At 40.5% G+C, this 24,217-nt stretch overlaps 1 protein-coding gene across 2 annotated transcripts in view; it reads left to right on the top strand.

Moving 5' to 3' along the window:
* The window catches only part of LOC125454706 (sorting nexin-9), a 196,277-nt gene that overhangs the window by 41,903 nt on the left and 130,157 nt on the right, over positions 1 to 24,217 (top strand). For both annotated transcript variants that reach the window (XM_059648480.1, XM_059648481.1), the window contains exons 5-9: positions 2,858 to 3,005; positions 8,172 to 8,256; positions 16,044 to 16,169; positions 19,249 to 19,366; positions 21,884 to 22,014. In XM_059648480.1, coding sequence (XP_059504463.1) covers positions 2,858 to 3,005; positions 8,172 to 8,256; positions 16,044 to 16,169; positions 19,249 to 19,366; positions 21,884 to 22,014 — 608 coding nt within the window. The remainder of the gene's footprint in view (positions 1 to 2,857; positions 3,006 to 8,171; positions 8,257 to 16,043; positions 16,170 to 19,248; positions 19,367 to 21,883; positions 22,015 to 24,217) is intronic.

The raw sequence follows: 24,217 nt of genomic DNA, 5'->3' as shown, positions 1-24,217 counted from the left end.
CCTCTTGTACGTTATGGTTTTATGAACCAGCAATGTCTGGACTACTCTAGGGGAAACCTTCAGTACTGTGAATTGGTGTGAAGGTATGTCAAGTCTTGCTGCTTGCTGCACAGCTTTGCTATCAGGAAGGAAGAACCTTTGCCCAAGCTACATTGGAAGAAGCTGAAGTGGTGGTGCTGGAAGAAAAGGATGAGGAAGAAGTGCAACCTTTACAACTTCTTTTTATCCAGAATCTGCATGAACAAACAATAAATGATGTCAGGTAACCTGGATCACTATTCTGCACTCAGCAGTAGTAACATTCTGCTTTCTATTTTCCTGTTACTGGCCATCATGTCATTCTGCTATCCTTAATAAAAAATGTAGATGCAAAATGCACACTACAAGCCAAATTTTAATAAATCATGCTAAAATGAATATCGAATTGAGTTGGTTATCTTTTTTTATGTTCTGTTAGTGCCTGTTCTATTGCTCCTACAAGGTTCTTTCCTAGTGGCTAATTCATGGCTAGTGGAAGGATGCTGAGCAGATTGAAAACTTTGGCAGGCAACCTTGCTCAGTTCGGTGTCTGGAAGGCTTGGCTTCAGGTTGCAGTATCTGAGCATATTCAGATTATGGCACTAAAACATTTGGTGGGTGCTTCTTATACTGGGACGCTGCCCATCAGATTCTTCTTCATTGAACTTTGTGAATGTGTCCCTGGCAGTAGCTGCCTGTTCGATAATGAAAAGGACGGAATCCAAACTTTGTGGGGGGGGGGGAAAAAAAACCTTGCATCAAGTTGATGTTAGATTCTTTCATGCTCTTTGATATCAAATTGAGGATTCCTAGTCAGCTTTCCTTTGCATCAAGTATTTGAATAAGTGCAAACTGGTCCATAAAAGTTGTCTTGTGTAACTTTTGCAGTGAGAGAGTGCACCACAGAATGAGGTAATATGCTGTCATAGAGCATAAAAACAGACCCTTGGGTCCAACCAGTCCATGCCAACCATAATCCCAAACTAAACCAGTTCTGCCTGCCTGCTTCTGGCCCATACCCTCCAAACCTTCCCTTTTATCATGCACTTATTTCAATACCTTTTTGAATACTGCAGTTGTGCCCCACATCAAACTCAGGAAATTCCACATGCAAACCAACATCTATATAGAAAACTTGCCGCTGATATTTTTTTTTAAAAAATCTTTTTTCTCTCATCTTGAAAATATGGCCTGTAGTCTTGAAATGCCCCACCTCCTGGCTAAAAGACAACTACCATTAACCCTATCTATACCCTTCATGATTTTACCTCTCAACCTTACGCTCCAGTAGAAAGAAGTTCCAGCTGACTCAACCTTTCTTTATAACTCCAACCTACCATACCAGCAACATCCTGGCAAATCTCTCCTGAACCCTCTCCAGCTTGATAATAGTCTTCCCATAACTGGGTGCCCAGAACTGGACACAGTATTCTAAAAGAGGCCTCACCAGACATCCTGTACAACCTCAACATAACATCAACATAACTTCCCAACTCCTATACTTAAAGGACTGAACGTTTGAAGGCAGGTGTGCTAAACACCTTTTTAACCACCCTGTATATGTCTGATACAAACGTTAAAGAATTGTGTACTTGCACCCCTAGATCCCTCTGTTCTATAATGTTACCTAAGGCTCTACCAATAAGTCCTACCCCTATTTGTTGTAGCAAAATACAATACCTTGCATCTGTCCAGATTGAACTCCATCTGCTATTCCTTTTGTTGGAGGAAAGGAATCACAAGTCATGCATGTGCCAGGTGTTTCTTCTATATACCATCTTCCAACCCATGCATTATGGCTATGACTGTGAATTGAGTGCCTTCACTTAAGGGTCATCAGCAGCAGCAGCAGCAGAATTGTATGCCAGCATAACCTGTAGCCCCATTCTACCACAATTCCCAGTGATCTTGTAACGCTAGTAAACACATAGCATTCATTAAAGGGGAGGTGCAAGTGAATTTTCATACTGCTAGGTTTTTTACAATATTGGAACCCCTGCTGTCTGCATGCTAAAATTGTGGGAATGTGCAGGCAGCACATAATTGGTGCTTTTCTATATTTTATTCCCCGGATTGAAATATAATCATGTATTGTGTTTCTTGTGCCCCTGTTTGTGATTTTCAAATTGAATTTTAGAGATTGTGTAGCTCTCATAAGAGAAAAGAAAGCATGAAAATCTCAATAGGTTTGGCAGCCTCTGGAGAAAAACAGAATTAATATTTGACATTGACCGTTCATTAGCATCCCTGGTCATTCGTCTGATCTGTCCCACAGTACTGGATGTTTGTGTTCACGCAAGGTTTTTTTTTAAATGTCATTCACCGTATTTGTTCCACTGTCCTCATAGATAGCAAATTCTCTGTACTTTGTCTGAAATTTCTCTGCTACAATTGCAACCATTGAAGATCTTTTGCTTTTTCCAGTCTCAAAGTTTGGAAGGAACTCTGATTTAATCAATATTCAACAATCTGTAATGGATTTTTAGTATTTTGGCAGTTTGTACAGATTTTGATCCAGTCCTAAATTACTCAGATTTTTGGAAATTGAAGTGTCAGTTTCTGATTTTGTGCTTCTCTTTGATTTACATGTAATTTTTTAAAGATACATTTGTTTCTAATTTCAGTCATTTCACAGTTCTTGAGCAATGGGCCAAGAACTGTCCTAGAAAAACCTAATTATTGTCTATTGGCACTTCTTCTGAATTTCCTTAACAACCTAAGCAGGGTTATGCACAATTACCACTTTTTAAAATGATTGCTTACACAAAATTGCATGTGTAGGGAGCCCTCATGGAAGCTTCTGTTTCTTTGCGTTTATATTAGATTTACTTTTCTGTAGGTGCTGCAGAGGATGATGACTGGGATGATGACTGGAATGAGTCCAAACCATCTCCAAATATTCTTCCTCTCACAGAGTCTGAGACAGCAGAGACTGGTTTGGCTCGCGGAGGTCCTCGCAACAATTCTGTGAAAATGCCACGCAGTAGGTAATGGAAATAGGTGGCAAGATATGCTTTAATTATGTTAAGACCATAAGACATGAGTGGAAGTAAGGCCATTTGGCCCATCGAGTCCACTCCGCCATTTAATCATGGCTGATGAGCATTGCAACTCCACTTAACTGCACTCTCCCTGTAGCCCTTAATTCCTTGCGAGATCAAGAATTTATCTACTCTGCCTTGAAGACATTTAATGCCCTGGCCTCCACTGCACTCCGTGGCAGCGAATTCCATAGGCCCATCACTGTCTCACTGAAGAAATGTCTCCTCATTTCCGTTCTAACTTGACCTCCTCTAGTTCTAAGACTATGTCCACAGGTCCTAGTCTCCTCGCCTAACAGAAAGAACTTCCCAGCATTCACCCTTTCTAAGCCATGCATTATCTTGTAAGTTTCTATTAGATCTCCTCTCAACCTTCTAAACTCTACTGAATATAATACCAGGATCCTCAGCCATTCATCATATGTTAGGCCTATCATTCCAGGGACCATCTGTGTGAATCTCCACTGGACGTGCTCCAGTGCCAGTATGTCCTTCCTGAAGTGTGGGGTCCAAAATTGGACACAGTATTCTAAATGGGGCCTAACTAGAGCTTTATAAAGTCTCAGAAGCACATCGCTGCTTTTATATTCCAACCCTCTTGAGATAAATGACAACATTACATTTGCTTTCTTAATCACGGACTCAACCTGCAAGTTAACCATCAGAGAATCCTGGACTAGCAATCCCAGATCCCTTTGTACTTTGGCTTTATGAATTTTCTCACCGTTTAGAAAATAGTCCATGCCTGTATTCTTTTTTGCCAAAGTGCAAGACCTCGCTTTTGCACACATTGAATTTCATCAGCCATTTCCTGGACCGCTCTCCTAAACTGTCTCCCCACCTCCTCAGTACTACCTGCCTGTCCACCTAATTGCATATCATCAGCAGACTTTGCCAGAATGCCCCCAGTCCCTTCATCCAGATCATTAATATATAGTGAATAGCTGTGGCCCCAATACTGAGCCCTGTGAGACACCACTTGTCACCGGTTGCCATTCCGAAAAAGAACCTTTCATCCCAACTCTCTGCCTTCTGTCAGAGAGCCAATCCTTAATCCATGCCAGTAGCTCACCTGGAGCACCATGGTCCCTCACCTTACTCAGCAGCCTCCCATGAGGCAACTTATCAAAGGCCTTTTGGAAGCCCAGATAGATAACATCCACTGGGTTTCCCTGGTCCAACTTACTTGTTACCCCTCCAAAGAATTCTAACAGGTTTGTCAGGCATGATCTCCCTTTACTAAATCCATACTGACTTGTTCTAATCCGACCCTTCCAAGATTTTAAAAATCTCATCCTTAATGGATTCTAGAATTTTACCCACAACCAAGGTTAGGCTAATCAGCCTATAACTTTCCATCTTTTGTCTTGATCCTTTTTTAAACAAGGGGGTAACAACAGCGATTTTTCCAATCATCTGGGAATTTCCTGATTCCAGTGACTTTTGAAAGATCACAACCAATGCCTCCACTATTTCCTTAGCCACCTCCCTCAGAACTCTAGGATGTAGTCCAGGGTCTAGAAGATCTATCAATTTTTAGACCTTTTAGCATTTCTAGCACTTTCTTTCTTTAATGCCTACCATACTCCACTCTGCCCTCTGACTCTCCTTAATTGTTGCACAGTCAGAAGATATTTTTCTTGATGACGCCTGTAAAATAAGTGATTGGTATGGTTTGTTGAAAGGTTCTTGAGCTTTAGGCTTTGCTTTTGTGGGTAAATGAAGTTTTATATGTCTGTGAAATCTGCTACTGAATAATTAAGGGGTTTAAATTTGTTCTCTTTTACAGAATCATAAACCTGGTAATTTAATCTTAGATTTGGTAGGAAGGGATATTACTTGAAGTACAAAAATAGAAATTGCTGGAGAAACTCAGTAGATCTGATGGCATCTCTGGAGAGAAAACAGCTAACATTTTGGGTCCCAAGAACCTTCAACAGATCTCAATTTTTTCCGGCAATTTCTGTTTTTGTTTGATTTCCAGCATCTGTAGTTTTTGTTCTATTTAACTGTTGAGGAGCACAGCTCTTATTGTAAGGTTTGTCCCCCCCTTCACTGTTCTAAGGAAATAGTTTCTACTTATTTTTATCACATCCTTTAGTAGTTGTCTTGTATACCTCAGTTAGAGTACCTGTTAATCCTTACATTCCAGAGACAAGGCTAAAATACCATGATTGAATTTGAGGCACATAGATATCTGGCTAATTTCTGATGCAATTCTATGTTGCTGTTGTATGCTGATTTATAATTAGTTAATTAAGTCAATACAACAATGTTGCATATTATTCCTAAGTTTTATTTGCAAATTTCAATTCTCAATAAAATGGAATGGAGAATTGCATAGATCCTGTTATTTTTGCTCATGGATCATAGAATCCCTGTAGTGTGGAAACAGGCCCTTCAGTCCAACCAGTCCACACTGACCCCTTGGAGCATCCCATCCCAACCCATCCCCCTTCAACCCTATAACTCACCTAAGCTACACATCGCTGAACATTATGGGCAATTTAGCATGGCCAATCCACCTAGCCTGCACATCTTTGGACTGTGGGAGGAAACCTAAGCACCCAGAGGAAACCCACACAGACATGGGGACGATATGCAAACTCCACACAGACAGTTACCTGAGGGTGGACTCAAACCCAGGTCGAATAAACTTTTTACTGTTAAGTTTTGAGTCTGCTGCCTTTGATTGTAGCATTTTAAATTGGTTTGGACCCTCTAAATATCATAAATGAAGAGTTATGCGCCCTGAAATGCAGTAAAATCTTTGTTACCTCGCATGCTTGGGGAATGGTTAATATCTGTTCATCAAAAATGGCATTAACAGGAAGTTAGTTATACAGCATCCAGACAGACATTTCAGTCCATTTCGTCCATGCTATGTATCTTAAACAAATCTAGTCCTATTTTCTAGCATTTGGCCCATATCCTTCCAAACCTTCCTATCCAGATGCATTTTAAATGATGTAATTGTACCTGCATCCTCCACTTCCTCTGGTAGCTCATTTCATGTGTACCACCCTCTTCATGAAAAGGTTTCCCTTCAGGTCCCTTTTTTAAATCTTTGCCCTCTCACCTTAAACCTATGCTCTCTGATTTTGGATTCTCCCACCCTGGGAGAAAAGAAATCTTTGCTATTTGCACTATCCATGCCCCACGTTTTATAAATCTCAAAAAAGTCGCCCCCTCAGCCTCCAATGCTCCAGGGAAAATGCCCCATTATGTTCAGCCTTTCCCTATAGCTCAAACCCTCCAATCCCAGCAACATCTTTATAAATCTTTTCTGAACCCTTTCAAGTTTAACAACGTCTTTTTCTCTAGCAATGAGATTCAAAACATCAAGCTTTCCTGCTCCCGTGGTGCTGCTTGGCCTGCGGTGTTCATCCAGCTCTACACCTTGTTATCTTAGATCAGAATCGAATGCAGTATTCGAAAAGTGGCCTCACCAATATCCTGCGCAGCTATAATTTGACATCCTGACACCTATACTCAATGCACTGACCAATGAAGACAAGTGTACCAAACATCATCTTCACCATCCTATCTACCTCCACTTTCAATGAACTTTGCAGTTGCACCCTTGGATCTTTCTGTTTGGCAACACTGCCCAGGGCCTACCGTTAACTGTATAAATCCTGCCCTGACTTGTCTCACCAAAGTGCGACATGACACATTTATCTAAATTAAACTCCATCTGCCATGCCTTGTCCCATTGGCCCTTTGTTCTCTGAGACAGCCTTCTGATTGTCCACTACTGCTCCAATTTTGGTGTCGTCTGAAAACTTACTTACTGTGCCACCGCACTGCACCTCCTTCCATGTCATCTAACCTTGCCAGCCAGTCTACCATACAGAATGTTATTGAACACCTTGCTGAAGTCCATATTGAAAATGTCTACCATTGCACCTTCTTTGTCACTTCTTGAAAATACTCAATCGAGTTAGTGAGACACCATTTTCCATGCAAAAAGTCTTGTTGTCTATCTTTAATCGGTCCTTGCCTTTCCAAATGCATGTAAATCCTGTCCCTCAGAATCCCATCCAACAACTTATCCACCATTGATGTGAAGCTTACTGGTCTATAGTTGCCTTATTTTTCCTTATTGCTTTTCTGAAATAATGGCACCACATTAACCAACCTCCATGGCATCTCATCCATGGCACAAATATCTCAGTAAGGGTCCGGCAACGACTTCTGTAGCTTCCCAAAACATTCTAGGATATACCTGATTCTGGTCCAGGGCAATTGTCCACCCTTGTGTTTTTAAGAATTAATTTATTTCTGATGCACAAGTTGGTGCTTTCTGTCTTTGAGAAATTGTGGGTTAGGAAGTAGTTGGACAGTCAAGGATCCCAGTGCAGCAAGGCATCTCCATTAAATTTTCCAAAAAAAAATTTGAGCTGGCAGTTTGGCTGACAGTTGCTCTGAGTGGTTTATTTTTGTTCATGTACAGTGTTCAAAATTGACCCAGTTTAATCACTTCAGTATAAAGTCCAAGAGAAACTTCAGATTAACAATCTACTGTAGTTATTATTTTTTTAAAGAATGCAATATCTAAACATTGACCCAATTTATGATAAATATTGAGCTGCCAGAAATATCACTTGGTAGAATGCTCGGTAACACAATGTTTACTATAGCTGCTAATACCAGTGTTTAGCACCAGGTTTGCTGGCAAACAAAATATATATTTAATGAATATTATGCATTTAAAAAAAAACTATTAAATGACGATACAAGTAATGCCTGCATATGTGGCAGTATTTTCTGGTAAGCCCTTGTAAACATTTGTAATAATTGAAACTTTTTTAAACAAAAATGTTCACGTTCTTGGAATGCTTTCTGAGAAAAGAGTGGTTTTGAAAATTTGAAGTTCACATCCCTATCTTGTGCCTCTCACCTTGAAGGTAAAATGTTTGAACTGGGCAGAATTATAATCGACAGTTAGTCGATAATTACGAGCATAACCATTTACCTTTTTACCAATTGTGTTTTTAAATAAACTGTCTTGTTGTGAATGCTGAATTCATTTTGATAGTATTCTTTAACTTTTGTCTTTCTAACATCATTCTGCATTCAAGGCATACTCATTCTTTGTTTTTAATATAGGTTTCCAACCTTTATCAAACATGGGCCTGAGGTCTATCTACTTTCAAAGCAACCAGTAAAAACTACTGAAAAAATTACAATCCATGTAAGTTACACTGGTAATTGAGAAGGGAATTTTTTGGAACCTGTAAAAATCGTGTGAAGTTGGCTGAGAGTAGAGTAAAAATAATTAAAGCATGTATTTTGAACTTCTTATTTTAAGGTATGATAATGTGGATAATCAACTTGGTGCACAGCAAGGAATTTGAAGAAACTGAAACTGTGAAGAGATGGCTTAGTTTTTGATTCACTTTGAACCATTTTATTAGTTTGTATGTAAGGCGATTTATATAAATATCACTCAGTTGGTAGTGTTCTCACCTCAGGCCAAAAGGTGAATCTACAGATCCAACAGTACAGGCTAGCATTTCATTGCAATACTGAGGAAGTTCTGCATTGCCAAAGATGTCATTTATTGAAATGAGATGTTAAACTTAAATGTTAAATACACTGTCTATTTTCTCAGATGGTCCAGAAGAGTTTCTAATTTTGAAATCATCACATGAAAACTATAGACCAGTTACAACACAGTATCGAGCTGGAGGAACACAGCAGACCAGGCAACTTCAGAGGAACAGGCAAGTTATGTTTCTGAAGAAGAGTCCCGACCCGAAACGTCAACTTTCCTTGCACCTCTGCTACCTGGCCTGCTGTTTCATCCAGCTGCACACTGTGTTGTCTCTGACTCCAGCATCTGCAGTTCTTGCCACCTGTATAGACCAGTTACCTTGTGTCAGTGCTAGAGATCCCTCTAGGATCCCAAGGAATTGTTACTGAATGTTGCAGTTGGCTATCATTTGAACTGAGGGATACAGATCCTGTAAGCAAAGACAGTTTTAATATGGAAGGGCAAAATGTGTTGGATCAGCCTTAGAAGGCCAAAGGGTCTGTTCCTCTGCTGGATTGTTCTTTGTCCTTTCTCTTTGTTGTAAAAACATAAGAGGAGCAGCATGTGGCTCAAGAAGGAAGTTCATGTTTACTTTTGAGCTGATTGAATTCTCTGAAGTATTAGACAGGGGTAATGCATAGATGTGATTATAGCGGAGAACGACTGTCATTTAACACAAGTAGCAATTTACTGGGTATGACAGCATGGGGTTCTAGCAAAACTGAAGTTACTGAGGTTTGTGGAGTATGGGGTAAAACTTTCTGCTGCTGGCGTTATACTGAATGCAAAGGTTATTTGAAGTCCGTCCTTTCATCCCCAGGACATTGCGAGAGGAGCTCCTCAGGATTAATGTCTTGAGCCCAGTTGCTTCATTGACCTTCACTCCATCATAATGTTAGAAGTGGGAATATTCAATGATTGTACAAATATTCAGCACCGTTTACAGCAAGTCACTTCCTGAAACAATCCAAGATCTGGACAACATCCGGGCTTAGGCTGATTAGTGGTAAGAAACATTAATGACGCACAAGTGCGAGGCAGTGACTTCTGCCAGTAAGAGAAGTTACCACATCTCCCTTGACATTCAAAGTCATTACTATTGCTGAATCCCCACTAGCAACGTCCTGAGGATTACCACTGACCAGAAACTGTACTAGACCAACTATATGCGATTTCAGGAGCAGATCAGAGGCTAAATATTTTGTGGTGAATAACTTGGTTCTTCATTACACAAAATCTGTCTACCACCTACAAGGCACATATCAGAAATATGTTAGAATTTGTCTGGATGGTTGCAGCTGCAACAACATTCGGGAAGCTCTATATCCAGGACCTGCTTGGTTGGCGCCCTAATCACAAACTTAATCCTAATTACACTGTCACTCCGTCCATCACAGACAAAGTGTGTACTATCACTGCAACAACTCCTCAAGGTTTCTTCAGTAGTACTTTGTAGATCTAAATCTTTCATCAACTGGAGGGACAAGAGCATTAGCTGCTTGAGAATATCACTGTCTGCAAGTGCCCCTCCAAGCCACATATCATTCTGACATGGAACTATGTTGCTGTTTATTCACTGTGGGGTCAAAATCCTGGGGCTCACTTCTTTTAAATCAGCATTGTTGGCATATCTAATGAACATGGTTGCAGTATTTCATCAACTTTTTAGAGATGGGCAATACATGCTGGCCTGACCAGCGATGCTCACATTCCATGAATGAATTTTTAAAATCTGAACTACCACCAGACCTCCAATTAGGTAATGAGAGTACATCCCTGTCTGAGATTAGAATATGTAAATCAGAGAATATGTACCAGATTGATAGGATAGTTACAGTACAAATCCAGTGAATGGTTCAAAAGTAGCTACTCAGACTGTGGTGGCTCATAAAGATTTGTTCTGGGATTGTAGTTCTTCACAATTAATGTAAAGTATAATATCAGAATTTCAAACAACAACAAATGGGTGGAATATTTAGGAAAACTGCAGCAAAATATAAGACATTGAATTTGACAAATGAACATGTAATTTTCAGATGACATTCAATATTGATTAAGCTTCATATTTTAAGTATAAGCAGACCAGAATGAAATAGAGTAATGGAAACTCTGCATTCAGATGCGGAAGTCATTTAAGTTCACATTCAGGTTGAAATGAAGTTGGGAACCAAAGAAAGAGTAGGTGTTGCAAAAATGTCTAATTTCGCACTTCGTGCATTTTAGGATTAAAACTTAGTTTGGCGATTGAAATCATAAATGTAAATTGAACAAAAAGCCCCTGGTAGAATGCTGATAAACAGACCTAAAGCAATTGCCATTCAGAGAGTGACTTATGTTTACTTAAGCATTGGAAATGGGAAAATATTGAACTTGCTGGCCCTTCTTGAGTTTGGTGCTGACAGGATGTCTCCTGTGACCTCAAATGAATTTAAATTACCCTTTGCCAGAATCAAAGCATGCTTTGGAAGGTGAAGTTAAGTTGAAATCTCCAGGAAATCCAGTTCTACACCTTATGTCAGTTACAAAGAGGAGTCAGGTTGGACTCCAAATGTTATCTCTATTTCTTACTCTGCAGGTGCTGAGTATCTCCAGGATTTTCTGTTTTTAATTTCCAGTGTCTGCCATATTTTGCTTTTCTTGGAATATGTAGCGCTTGTCTGAAACTCCTGTGAACAGGAAATAATGTTTTTTACAAAGTACTCAAAAACAAAACAGATTTCGTCTGTATTTGATGTGTTATTATAGGTTGATCTATAGATGAACTTTGCTGCTATTCCAATACTACCATGCTTTGCCATTTTGTTTGTGATGGAGTCCCACAGTCATGTTAATCCTTATTTGATGTATTTATATGTGTCCGTGGACATTGGGGTTTACTGGCCAGGCCAGTTTTGTTGTTCGTTTCCAGTTGTCCTTGAGACAGTAATGGTGAGTTAAAAATGAGGTCACACTATAGGGTTTCCTCTTGACATTTAATGGAATTGCCATTGCTGAGTCTCCCAACAATCAACATTTTGGGAGTTACCATTGACCAGAAGTTCTCAGGTAAATTAGTCACCTCCTGAAATAAAAACAGTGCTATAGAAACTCAGCAAGTCTTGGAGCATCAGTGAAGCAATAAAGTTAAGGCTTCAAGTCCAGTATGGCTCTTCTTTGGAACTCCTCTTCCCAGTGCCTGTCCATCACCTGCAAGGTACAAGTCAGCAGTTTGGCGGAATATGGTCTGCTTGTCCAGATGGGTGCAACTCCAATAATATTCAAGAAGCATGAGACTATCCAGGAAAAATCAACTTAATTGAGTGGCAAGATAATAAAATGTGAGGCTGGATGAACACAGCAGGCCAAGCAGCATCTCAGGAGCACAAAAGCTGACGTTTCGGGCCTAGACCCTTCATCAGAGAGGGGGATGGGGGGAGGGAACTGGAATAAATAGGGAGAGAGGGGGAGGCGGACCGAAGATGGAGAGTAAAGAAGATAGGTGGAGAGGGTGTAGGTGGGGAGGTAGGGAGGGGATAGGTCAGTCCAGGGAAGACGGACAGGTCAAGGAGGTGGGATGAGGTTAGTAGGTAGCTGGGGGTGCGGCTTGGGGTGGGAGGAAGGGATGGGTGAGAGGAAGAACCGGTTAGGGAGGCAGAGACAGGTTGGACTGGTTTTGGGATGCAGTGGGTGGGGGGGAGGAGCTGGGCTGGTTGTGTGGTGCAGTGGGGGGAGGGGATGAACTGGGCTGGTTTAGGGATTCCCCCACTGCATCCCTAAACCAGCCCAGTTCATCCCCTCCCCCCACTGCACCACACAACCAGCCCAGCTCCTCCCCCCCCCACCCACTGCATCCCAAAACCAGTCCAACCTGTCTCTGCCTCCCTAACCGGTTCTTCCTCTCACCCATCCCTTCCTCCCACCCCAAGCCGCACCCCCAGCTACCTACTAACCTCATCCCACCTCCTTGACCTGTCCGTCTTCCCTGGACTGACCTATCCCCTCCCTACCTCCCCACCTACACCCTCTCCACCTATCTTCTTTACTCTCCATCTTCGGTCCGCCTCCCCCTCTCTCCCTATTTATTCCAGTTCCCTCCCCCCATCCCCCTCTCTGATGAAGGGTCTAGGCCCGAAACGTCAGCTTTTGTGCTCCTGAGATGCTGCTTGGCCTGCTGTGTTCATCCAGCCTCACATTTTATTATCTTGGAATCTCCAGCATCTGCAGTTCCCATTATCTCTTAATTGAGTGGCAGCCCATTTACAGCTTTCAACATTCATACCCTTCACCCCGAACCCCAGCTGTGCCTATCATTTAGGAGGTATACTGGAGTAAAATGCAAGATTGCTTTGATAGCAGCTTTTAAAAGTGTATCTCTAACAAATGGAAGGACTGCGTAGTAGATCCAACTCAAAAAGATCATCTTGTCTTGGAAATATATTGTCATTTCTTCAACATTGAAAGGTTAAAATCATTCTGTCTCTTTATAACAGTACAGTGGGTATCCACACATTCCAAGGAGTGCAATAATTCAAAAAGGGAGCTCACAACTACTTTCTGTACAGCATTAGGGATAGGTAATAAATGTTGGACTAGCCAGCGATCCCATTTGCTCATAGCATGTGGGCAAAGAAAACTGGAAGACTGTTTGTGACGCACGATTGTAGTTTGTTGCTTTGATTTAAGTTTCTCATCCGGGGAGATCATTGAGTGTTAAAGTGCTGAGGTCACATTAAGATTTGATACAAATGCTTTGGTCAGGTCATGACAGTTATCAAACTGAACAAAATGAATGCTTCTTTCTACTTGAACTCTAATTCCAACCCATGTGATTTGCCTAGAAGTAGTTCAATAAAATGCTAAAACCAAATGATTCCTCATTGCCAAAATATATCAGGCTTTTTTTAATCTTTAGGTATTAATTTTTGGGACTTTTTTGTATTTGGCCATACTTTTCCCTGTAAGGAGGAAGAACTAAAAGTAATTTGTAATTAAAGTAATCATGAGAGAAAAAGTAACTGATTAAGAGCTGATGAACTTCAACCTAAGGTTCTAAAGGAGAAAGCCATGGCATTTGTGGAAAGACTAGCCATGATTTTCCAAAGTTCCCTAGATTCAAGAATGGTGCCAGTAAATTGAAAATTAAGAAATCTAACATTGTTATTCAGGAAGGGGCAAAGAAGAGAAATGGAGAACTGCAGGCTAGTTCACCAAATGTTGGTCATTAGAAAGATGCTGTAAGTTTTATTGTGATTAGACAGAGTCAGTGTTATCTGAAGAATAACTTTGATTTTTACGTCACGTGCATTTTACAGTGGAAAATTATAGTAAGAAAGTTTCCGTTGCTTTAACAAGGTTTTGAGAAAGGACAAATTGAGGATGTAACAAGTGGATAAAAGTAGGTGTAGCATACTTGGATTTCCAAAAGATATTTGATTGGGTTCACCTGTCTCTCCTACTTTCTGATCCTTAAAATCCTATTTATTTGTGTGGGTGCCTAAAAATTAAATATTTCCTTCATTTCAGTGCCTAGTTTTGTTTGCTTAGAATATAAGAAATAAGGAAAAAGATTTATGCAAGCATAAGAAATAGGAGCAGGAGAAGACCATTTGACATCTCAAGCCTGCTGCATCATTCAACAAGATCATGGCTAACCTACCCTGGGCCTCAACTCCCCTTTTGTACAGATTTGATTTCTGCTGAAAATCTTTCAGAATGCCCACATGTTTTTTTTGTTTTTTGTTTTTTTTTGTCTTTCATTTCTGGATGCTAAGTTTAAAATTATGTGTAGTGTTTATTTATTTCCAATAATCTTGCCAAAGATATTTTCCCTTCAGAGTTGGCTATATCAAATTGACTACTCCTTATGCATACCTGATTTTCAATGCACAGTGAAGCTGAACCTCAGGCAAGGTAATTGACCAATCCAATATCATTCATTTTACACCTTGAACAAAAATGAATAAGGTTTCCAAAGTGTATTATCACAATAAACTGATAGTAACCTGGATTCACTTAGTGACACATCAAAAGTATACTGGTTGTTGGGAGCAGAAAGTAGAATCTAGATACTACAGTGCATTTCTTTCAATGTTGGTTAACTTCAAGACTTAATATGGGCTCGTCTTTGGCGCCAGTATCCTTTTTGAGTGAATACACCACATACAAATTATGTTGGCCAGATTTGGCTGCTGTTGAGTATCTAACATAGTCATCCCAAGTAAGAATGCTCCTGTTTCTTTATCTCTAATATTTTGTCCACTAACTTCTGAAAGTATGTGTTAATAATGATGCAATTAAACAAATGGGTCTTCTGGATCCTGAGTGAACAAGGCAAGTATTTGCTTAAGGTGAAATGTAATAACAATCCAATTAAATGATGGTGACATAAACAATGAAAGAATCAAAGAGGAAATGTATGGTAGTGTTGGAATTCAGTGTTTAATGAGAATCAAATAGAAAAGAGGAAAGGAAATGAGATTTTTTGTTTTTACATTGTTTTTGTATGTATCCAATGTCACTTTTAAGTCTTTTAAAATTGACCAACAATTAATACCTAACTTCTCACTTGTAGTAATTTTAGTCTATGATTACTCAGCAGTTAAGTTTTTATAATTTTGTTGAAAGAATACTATAAGTCGAAACTGAGAATTAACCTTATCTACCATATGACAGCTTTGCAATATGCAGTGCATGTCAGGCAATTAGGAAATGCCATTTTTGCAAACTATGGAGTGATTCAAATTGGCTAAGCAGCTTTTTAATGTTAGGATTTCGTGCTCATCCACAGCTATTTTATCAGTTAAATCTTAACGCAAATCATAGTGAGTCCATAGCCTCACCTTTATTTTGACGATTACACCTGGCCCAGTAAGACACTAATGTCTCAATAATAGTACAATGTGTTACTTTAGCAGAATAGTCTGAGTGAACGAACATTAACTACCTTGTAAAATGTCATACTTGTCGTCGTTCTCGATATTAACAGGTGAGTTGTCTAGTAGTGGGACTAGGTAAGGGGGAAAGGGTTCTGGGCAATAGTATAGGCTATCCACATACAACCTTCTAGCTTTGGCAGAATCTTCACCAGGAAGCCAACTGCACGTGGGGAGCTTGCAGCTGCTACTTAGGATGGAGATCTCATTTCCAGCTGCAAGGTGGGTCTTTGCATTTGGTGTAAGGAAGGTTGGATCCAAAGGAAAAAAGATAAGATTGAATTCAGACTACTTAAAATACTGCTTCCAAGGAACAGATTGCCTGCCCCACTTTCCTATTTTTGTAAAATGGGAAATTGGGCAGTTTTGAGGCAGGGAGGGGCTTGGATTTGAAAATTTAAAAATTAACATCTTAGCTGACAGTAGCCACTCATTTTTGAGTTGGGGGGAATTAAAATTCATCCCAGAGGCCTTTGTGGGATCCATATTTAAATATAATACAGCTGAATAAACCAAAATGTTTCCTTAATCTAGAAAGGAGAAGTCGGTCCAGTTTGGGAGTATCCCACTTCCTCTTTGAGTTGTGTGGTGGCTGACCCAAAAAAGGGATCCAAACTGTATGGATTGAAGAGTTATATTGAATATCAAGTGACACCCAACGTAAGTTTTTAAAAATGTTGTTATAAATTTGTTCATACTTGAGATAGGTGTAATTTAATGCTCTTTTCACTGTTTCACTTTGTCCTAATTGTTTCAGTGATTGCTTTCTGCTTGCCAGTAATAACTGTGCTGTCCATGATTTGTACAAGGAATTCATAAGGCAACTTTGCTGACTGTTAGCACAGCTTGAATTAGGCCAAAGATATACTGAATGCAACCATGTGTGGGCTGATTAACATGCTTTTGGATTGCATATTACGACTGGCACAACTGTTTCATTTTTCGAATGACGATTTGCTGAACAAACCCTTGCAAAATACTGCTCCTGTGCATTAATAATCTGCCAGAATAAATGCAGACTTCAAGCTCTCTCAAAACTGAAAATCTGTGATAAATGAAAAATATACATATCAATACTAAATGTTCAAGCTGCCTTGATTACGAAATGTGAGTAGTCCCACCCCACTATGGACTAAATCCTAATTGCATATTTTGAACATAGAAATATTGAAAATAGAAACAGTGGTAGGCCACTTAGCCCTTCGAGCCACCTTAGCATGATCATTGGCTGATCATCCAACTCGGTACACTGTTTCTGCTTTCTCCCCATGCCCAGTGCTCCCTTTAGCTCTAAGAACTATATTTCTTTCTTGTGTTTTGGCCTGAACTGCTTTCTGTGGAAGGGAATTCCATAGGCTCACCACTGTTTGGGTGATGAAATTTTTCTTGATCTCCAGTCCTAAATGGCCTACCCCATATTCTAAAACTGTGACCTTGAGATGCGCACGCGTACCCCCCCCCCCCCCCCCCTGTCATTGAGAACATTAAGGAGTTTCCCGTTCTATTCTTGTTTGAATTTTATAGGTTTCTGAGATTCCCTCCTCAATCTTCCAAACTTGAGTGAATGAATATAGCCCTAAATGTGGGGGTCTTTCTTCACCCCATCAACCCAACAATCAGTCCAGTAAGCCTTTTGTTTCACTCCCTTTGTGTAGCCAGAACATCCTTCCTCTGATAAGGACATCAAAAGTACACGTAGCACTCCAAGTGTAGTCTCAAAAAGGCCCTGTATGACTGCAACAAAAACATTCCAACGTCAGAAAACAAAATGAAATAGATATAACAGCGATAGAGAAACTGGAAGAATGGAATGGAATCCTCTGTAGATATGTGGATTTGGAGTTTAGTGTTGAGATTTTGTGGTAAACATTAGTTGGTAGTGTAACTTTGAAATTGAGTGAAAGGCATCCAGGAAAGGCAGCATTGGGTATGAACTGTCTTGAAGCTGGGAGAAGTGTGGAAATTGGAAGGGAAGTTGATGGCCATTTTTGTTCTGGACGGGCACCAATATGATCATTATTCCTGGAAAAAAGAGTGATGGTGGAGGCGCTAACAGACCTAAAATAAGGAATATTGTATGTCGCCCACAAAAAGGCAGGCATGGCTAGGACCCAAGGGGAGTTGTGTCAGCATTTATTTTAAGGCAGTGGGTAAATTTAATGGAGAATGCATGGGGGCGGAGGGGCATGTTTGAGACAGTTGGGACAAGGAAGAGCTGGATAGATTTCAGATCATCTCTGTATGGAATGCAAGGTGTAGAGAGATTGGACCATTCTAAATCCCTTCAAAATATATTCAAAAGGTAGGCTAGACCCTAACTTTTTTTATTTTAGAGGTACGTATAAGGTGATGCATTCCAGATGCAATTCGACTGGTCAAACTGCCAGGTTTTAAGCAAAACCACTGAATTCATACACTGTACTTAAGATATGACAAAACAAAGACAAAATTGGAATAACTTAGCTCTACTGGAAAACTTAACAGAATACCAGATTATTATAAGTACTGCTAATTAACTTTTCTAATATAGTAACAGCCCATAAACACACCCTTGGCAAGGCAAGTTCTGAGAAACAAACTGTCTCACATGCAACTCCAGCAGCAGGAAGAGAAGAAAAAACTGAAAACTGAGGAAGAGAGTAACAGGGAGAGATGTACTACAGCTTCCACCCAGCTTCAATTCCCAGCAGCAACAACTACTGAAAACTTAAAAACTAGACCTCTTGGTTCTGTGGGAGCTTGATCCCACCCATTCAAACTGCTTCTGTTTTTCTGACTTTTAAAACAACAAATCCCAAGGTGCCTCAAACCATTTACTGTTGTGGCTGTGAGTAGACTATTTGGTACTTCTGCTTTCAAACCTTTCCTCAGAACAAAACCAGGACAAAATAAACCTCTCAAAGCCATAGTATCATCACGTTGGTGAAGAGGAGATGGTGCGGATCAGGAAACTGGAAATTTTTTGAAGTGATTGAGGACATTGGAAGAGCCACAGATGCAAGTGAAAAGCTACTTGTCAAGGGGAAAGAAAATAGTGTCATGATGGAAAGAACTTATTTTGTGGGGTAGTAATAAGCAAAACGATAGATCAATCAGAACAATTTTTTTTGTGAATCTTTTGGAAGGAGGTACAAAAGTAACCTCATGAGTGCAAATGAAGGATTTCTGTTGCTTGGAGAAACATCCAACTACAGTTCAGCTACTTTGATTATCAACTACCTTGATCTGACTGGCTAAACAGCTAGGAGCTGGCTCATTAATGAATTCACAGAATGAGCGTTTGGCTCTGTGTAGGACATTTGGATTATGCACTGAACTCAGAATCTGATTACTAGTGCTATAGACGAGGCATGCATTGTTGTTTAGAAACTAAGTTCACCCGCATGCAACTAGCTGGAGCTTTCAGCCAAGAAAAAGTTTGGATGACTTAACTTCTATTTGCTTTCAGTCCTTGAAGAATGGAGTTAAAGTCCAGTAGGCTGTGGTGTTTTCTCTTCCTATTACAGTTACATAGTTAAAGGACTTGATCTTAGAACATTGAATTTGAATTATTTCAAATTCAAACTAGTTACATTTTGTACCTTTTTCTCAAAACATTCTGTTCATAGTGTAAATTTTAGTGATTTGTTCAAATTCTTGATCTTGTGCATCATAACTAGTGAAAGTTTTATAACCACTACTGTTGTCCACTTAAAGATATGTATACCTATAAAATGTATGTGTTATTTCTTGTGAACAGAACACTAACCGATCAGTCAACCACAGATATAAGCATTTCGACTGGTTATGTGAGCGTCTGCTCATCAAGTTTGGTTCTGCCATTCCAATTCCTTCTCTTCCAGATAAACAAGTTGCAGGTAATTGGAAGATTTTATCATGCACGATATGATGATCAGATGTTTTTGTTGTTTACCTGTTGATCTTTCTATGTGGCACTCTGCCTGTGTGTGTGCGTGACTGCTTTTGCATATGCCTCTATATCTCTTAGTCTGCCTGTGCCTCTGTATCACTTGCACTGTCTTGCATGCTCTCTGTCTAATGGTTTCTGCATGTGTCTTTCCTTTCCATGTTACCTGTCTCCCCCTCTCAATCACTCCCTGCCTATGCGTGCCTCTTGCTATTATTTCCTGCCTATTTCGCACTATCACTTTTGTGTCTGTCTGTGTCTGTCTCTTGTTTTGCTGTCAGCCTATGTGTATTACTGTTGCATTCTGCCTTTGCTTGCTTGTCTGTTGAACTATCTCACTGACGTACTAGCTCCTTCACTTTTGTATCGCTGCTGACTCTGTCAGTAGTGTCATTTGCTCAGTTGCTGACTTTCTGTCACTCACTGACCCTTACCCTAAACCTAAGGTCTATCTAACCCCCATCTCTCCTTTTATACTATATCATCCATATGCCTGTCTAATAACTGTTTAAATGCCCCCCCCCCCCCCCACCCATGAGGCTGACTCCACTACCCTGTCCAGCAATGCATTCCACGCCCTTACCACTGTCTGAGGAAAGAACCTACCTCTGTCTCCCCTATATCTACCTCCACTCACTCTAAAACTATGCCCTCTTGTAATAGCTACCTCCACCCTAGGGAAAGGTCTCTGGCTGTCCACTGTATCTACACCTGATCATTTTGTACACCTCTATCAAGTCACCTCTCGTCATTACCCCTCAGGTCCAGTTTAAATCTTTCCCTCTAGCTTTTACCTCGCCCACCCAAGGGATAAGACCTTGGCTGTTCACCTTCATCTATGCCCCTCATGATTTTATAAATTTCTCAAGTCACCCCTCAGTTGTCTAGGCTCCAGGGGAAAAGAGTGTCAGCTTATCCAGCCACCCCTCATAGCTTGAAACCTTCCAGTCTCCAATGATCTCTTCCCGAAAGTAGGGCAAGCAGAGTTGTATGCAGTACCCCAAGATGTGGTTTTACCGATGTCTAGTATACCTGTAACATGACGTCCTAACTGCTGTACTGTGTTCTGATCAGTGAAGGCAAGTGTGCCAAACACTTGCTTCACCACCCTATCTATCTGTGACGCCATGAACTATAAACGTGATCCTCTAGGTCTCTTTCACAACATTCAGCTGGGCCCTACTGTTAACTGACCTGCTGTGATTTGTCTTACCAAAATGCAACACCTTGCATTTATCGGAATTAAACTGTATCTGCCATTCCTTGGCTCACTGGCCCAGTTGAGCATGACCCCGTTATCATCTAAGATAACCTTCTTCACTGGCCTCTATACCACCAGTTTTGCTGTCATCCACAAATGTACTAACCATGATGCCTATATTCTTATCCAAATTGTTTAAATAAACGACAAACAACAGTAGACCCAGCTCTGATCCTTGTGGCATACTGCTGGTAAACGGGGCTTCGGTCTGATCAACACTCTCCCACCATGCTGCTTATCCTATTGTAAGGCCAATTTATATCCGATTGGATCACTGTCCCTGGATCCCACGTGATCTAACCTTACTAAGTAGTTTTTCATGCTGTACCTTGTTGAAGGATTTGCTAAAATCCCTGTAGACAATATCTACTGCTCTGCCTTCACCTATCCACTTGGTCACCTTTTCAAAGAGTTCAATCAGGTTTGTGAGACATGATTTCCCTCACACAATGCTATGCTGACTCTCCCTAACTAGACCATACCTTTTACAAATGCATGCGGTTCCTGTCTGTCAGAATCTCCTCGTGCTCACTTACCTTCTCTCTTGCATCTGCTGCCTCTGTCTATCTCTTGCACTTGCTATTTCCCGTGCTCTTCCGCAGCACCCCCCCCCCCCCCCCCCCACTTTCTTGCTGTTAAACTATAAGTGACTGTGGGACCTAATATCGGGAGGCAATCAATAGGTTGACATCGGATTTGATGAAGAAAAGTAAGGTGATTAAAACAATCACATAAAACAAATTCCTTTTTTTTTTGATGCATCAAAGAGAGCCGACCAGAACTTGGGTTTACTTTCTCATCTGAAAGACAGTGCCTCTGACGGTGCAGCACTTCTTCAGAATTGCTCATATTTATGGAGTACTTCAATTCTATTGTGCTTGAGTTTTAAAAGCCAAAGAACCTATGGAAAGTAAGCTCTACAAGTTTGAAGTAATTGACATATGAATTTAGAAGAGACCTTTATAGTGCTGAGTATGAAGAACTGATTCATTTCTGATGAATTAAATATATGCTGAAGTAGCATTGTATAATTGGAAGAATAATGCAAAACAACTTTTTTTTGTTCAAATATTCACTGGATTTACCCAGTGTAGTGTTGCTATTCATGTGCGGTTGAAACTGTTATTTTATATTGACTTGTACTTTCTGAGCATTTATGCTGAACTTTGACCTTATTCTAACATTTAAATGGCTTAATCTGATAAGGGCGTTTTGAAGAGGAATTCATCAAAATGCGAATGGAGAGGTTGCAAAATTGGATGAATAGAATGTGCCATCATCCTGTCATTTCAAACAGCGAGGTGTTCCAGCTCTTCGTTACTTGCCGGGATGAAAAGGTGGGAAATATAAGGCAACTAAGTTGTTAGCAATGAGAATGGTATTTATTTATAAAGCAGGGAGATGGCCAGTTAGCACGGTTGGCTAGACAGCTGTCAGCATTGGTGATGCCACCAACTTGGGTTTGATTTTGTTTGACCGACCCTCCCCACCCCACAGGCTGAGGTTACCATGACAGACGTTCTTTTGCAACTTCGCCCCTTGTCTGGGGTGTGGTGACCCTCTAATGAGAGCAGTCCTGTGGTTTGCTAAAGTGAAGGTGACTTTGTTGACAAGCTAAGCTTTTTAAAAACAGGCTTAAAGATTATTCCAAAACCTTCATATTTTTTCTGACCTTTTGGTATCTTGTAGTATTAACAATTTTTAGTATTGACTTCCAATCAATGATTTTTTTGTTGTGTGTGCTTTGTCCTAAGGTCCGCATGTCATCGTGTATTATTTTGCACTGAGAGGATTGTTAATAACATAAAATTTTAAATTGCCTCAATACAATTTTGTATTGAACCATAAAATCAAATTTTACTTGCAGTTTGTTTTGGTGAACAACAAAACAATAATGAATTCTATTAATACTTGTAGCAATTGCAAATGATTAAAATGTTGCAGTCTAAAATATGATTTAGTATACTTCGGAAAATTTTATTGTTGCTCCTGTTCAATTTTTGTATCGTGTATATTTTATTTATGGTTGGGTGTTGGCTCAGTGTTTTGCACTGGTATCTCACAGCAGCAGGGATCTGGGTTTGTTTCTAGCCTCAGGCGACTATCTGTATGGAGTTTGTATATTCTCGCTCTGTCGGGGTGGGTTTCTTCTGAGTGCTCCTGTTTCCTCCCACAGTCCAAAGATGTGCAGGTTAGGTGGATTGGCCGTGCTAAATTGCCCATAGTATCCAAGGATGTCTAGGCTAGGTGGATTAGCCATGGGAAAAATGTAGGGTTACAGGGATAGGGTAGGGGTCTGAGTAGAATGCTCTTTGGAGGAGCAGTGTGGACTCAGTGGACATGCTTCCATCTTTAGGGATTCTATGATTCTATAAATTGAAATTAAGATTCTAAAGCCATTTCAAACTGTCTATGCCATTATTTTTAAAATCAAATCTAAATACTGACAACTCTCTAATATCCTTGTGAATAAACAGCACTACAGAGTTTGTGCATCATTTTTATCATTGTAGTCACAACACTATATCATGTTGTTGTAGGAGAATCTATAAATGTAGAAGTCAGACTACAGCTTGGGGTCAGTTCTCACATTCCTCCTATCTTCCCCTGGATCAGGACCACACCTTGGCACATCAGGCCATTGTATCATCTACAGTGACTGACCTCATTTCGTCTGTTGGTCTCCCCCACCTCCATCCTCCAAAACCATCCCTCACTCCTCTGCCGCTAAGCTGATTGATTGTACCCCCAGCCCACACAGATTGTTTTTACCTTCTTCCAAAAAATTCCCACAAACAGAACTGTCCAAGCAGATCTATTGTTTCAGCCTGCTCCAATCCTACAGAACTCATCTCTTCTTCCTGCCTTGATGCAGTCTTTCCTCCCCGGTACAGCCCATTCCCATGTACATCCGTGACTTCTCTGACACTTTACGCCAGATGCAAAATTCCTGTTTGCAGGCCCCAGCGGCCGCCTCTTTACCATGGATGTGCAATCTCTTTATGCGTCCATCCCCCACCAGCATGTTCTTGAGGCTTTCTGCTTCTTCCTAGAGCAAAGCCCTGAATTATCCCAACCAGCCACCACTCTCCTCCACTTGACCAAGCTCATCCTCCCCTCAACAACTTTTTTTGATTCCTTTCATTCAGGTCAGAGGGGTGACCAGACTACTCGCATAGGCCCCAGGTATGCTTGTGTCTTTGTGGGGTATGTAGAAAATTTCTTGTCTCAGTTCTAATCTGGCCCCCACCCTCAAATCTTTCTCTGATATATCATCAGGATATCACCAGTGCTGCTTCCCTCTGTCATTCGGAATTGGAAATACTTCCAATTTCAACTCTGCCCTCCCTTTCCACTGGTCCACTTGTGCCTCCTTCCTTGGCATCTGTATCCATTTCTTGGAACAGGCTGGCCGTTAATATCCACCATAAACCCACTGATTACCACAGCTATCTGGAATATTCGTCCTTCCGTCCTACTTCCGGTAAAGACTCTCTTCTGTTCTCTCAGTTCCTCTGTCTCCATCTTCTATGTTCAGAT

This window comes from Stegostoma tigrinum, chromosome 9, assembly GCF_030684315.1.
Source record: "Stegostoma tigrinum isolate sSteTig4 chromosome 9, sSteTig4.hap1, whole genome shotgun sequence".
NCBI lineage: Eukaryota > Metazoa > Chordata > Chondrichthyes > Orectolobiformes > Stegostomatidae > Stegostoma > Stegostoma tigrinum.
This window is presented reverse-complemented; position numbering and strand designations above follow the sequence as displayed.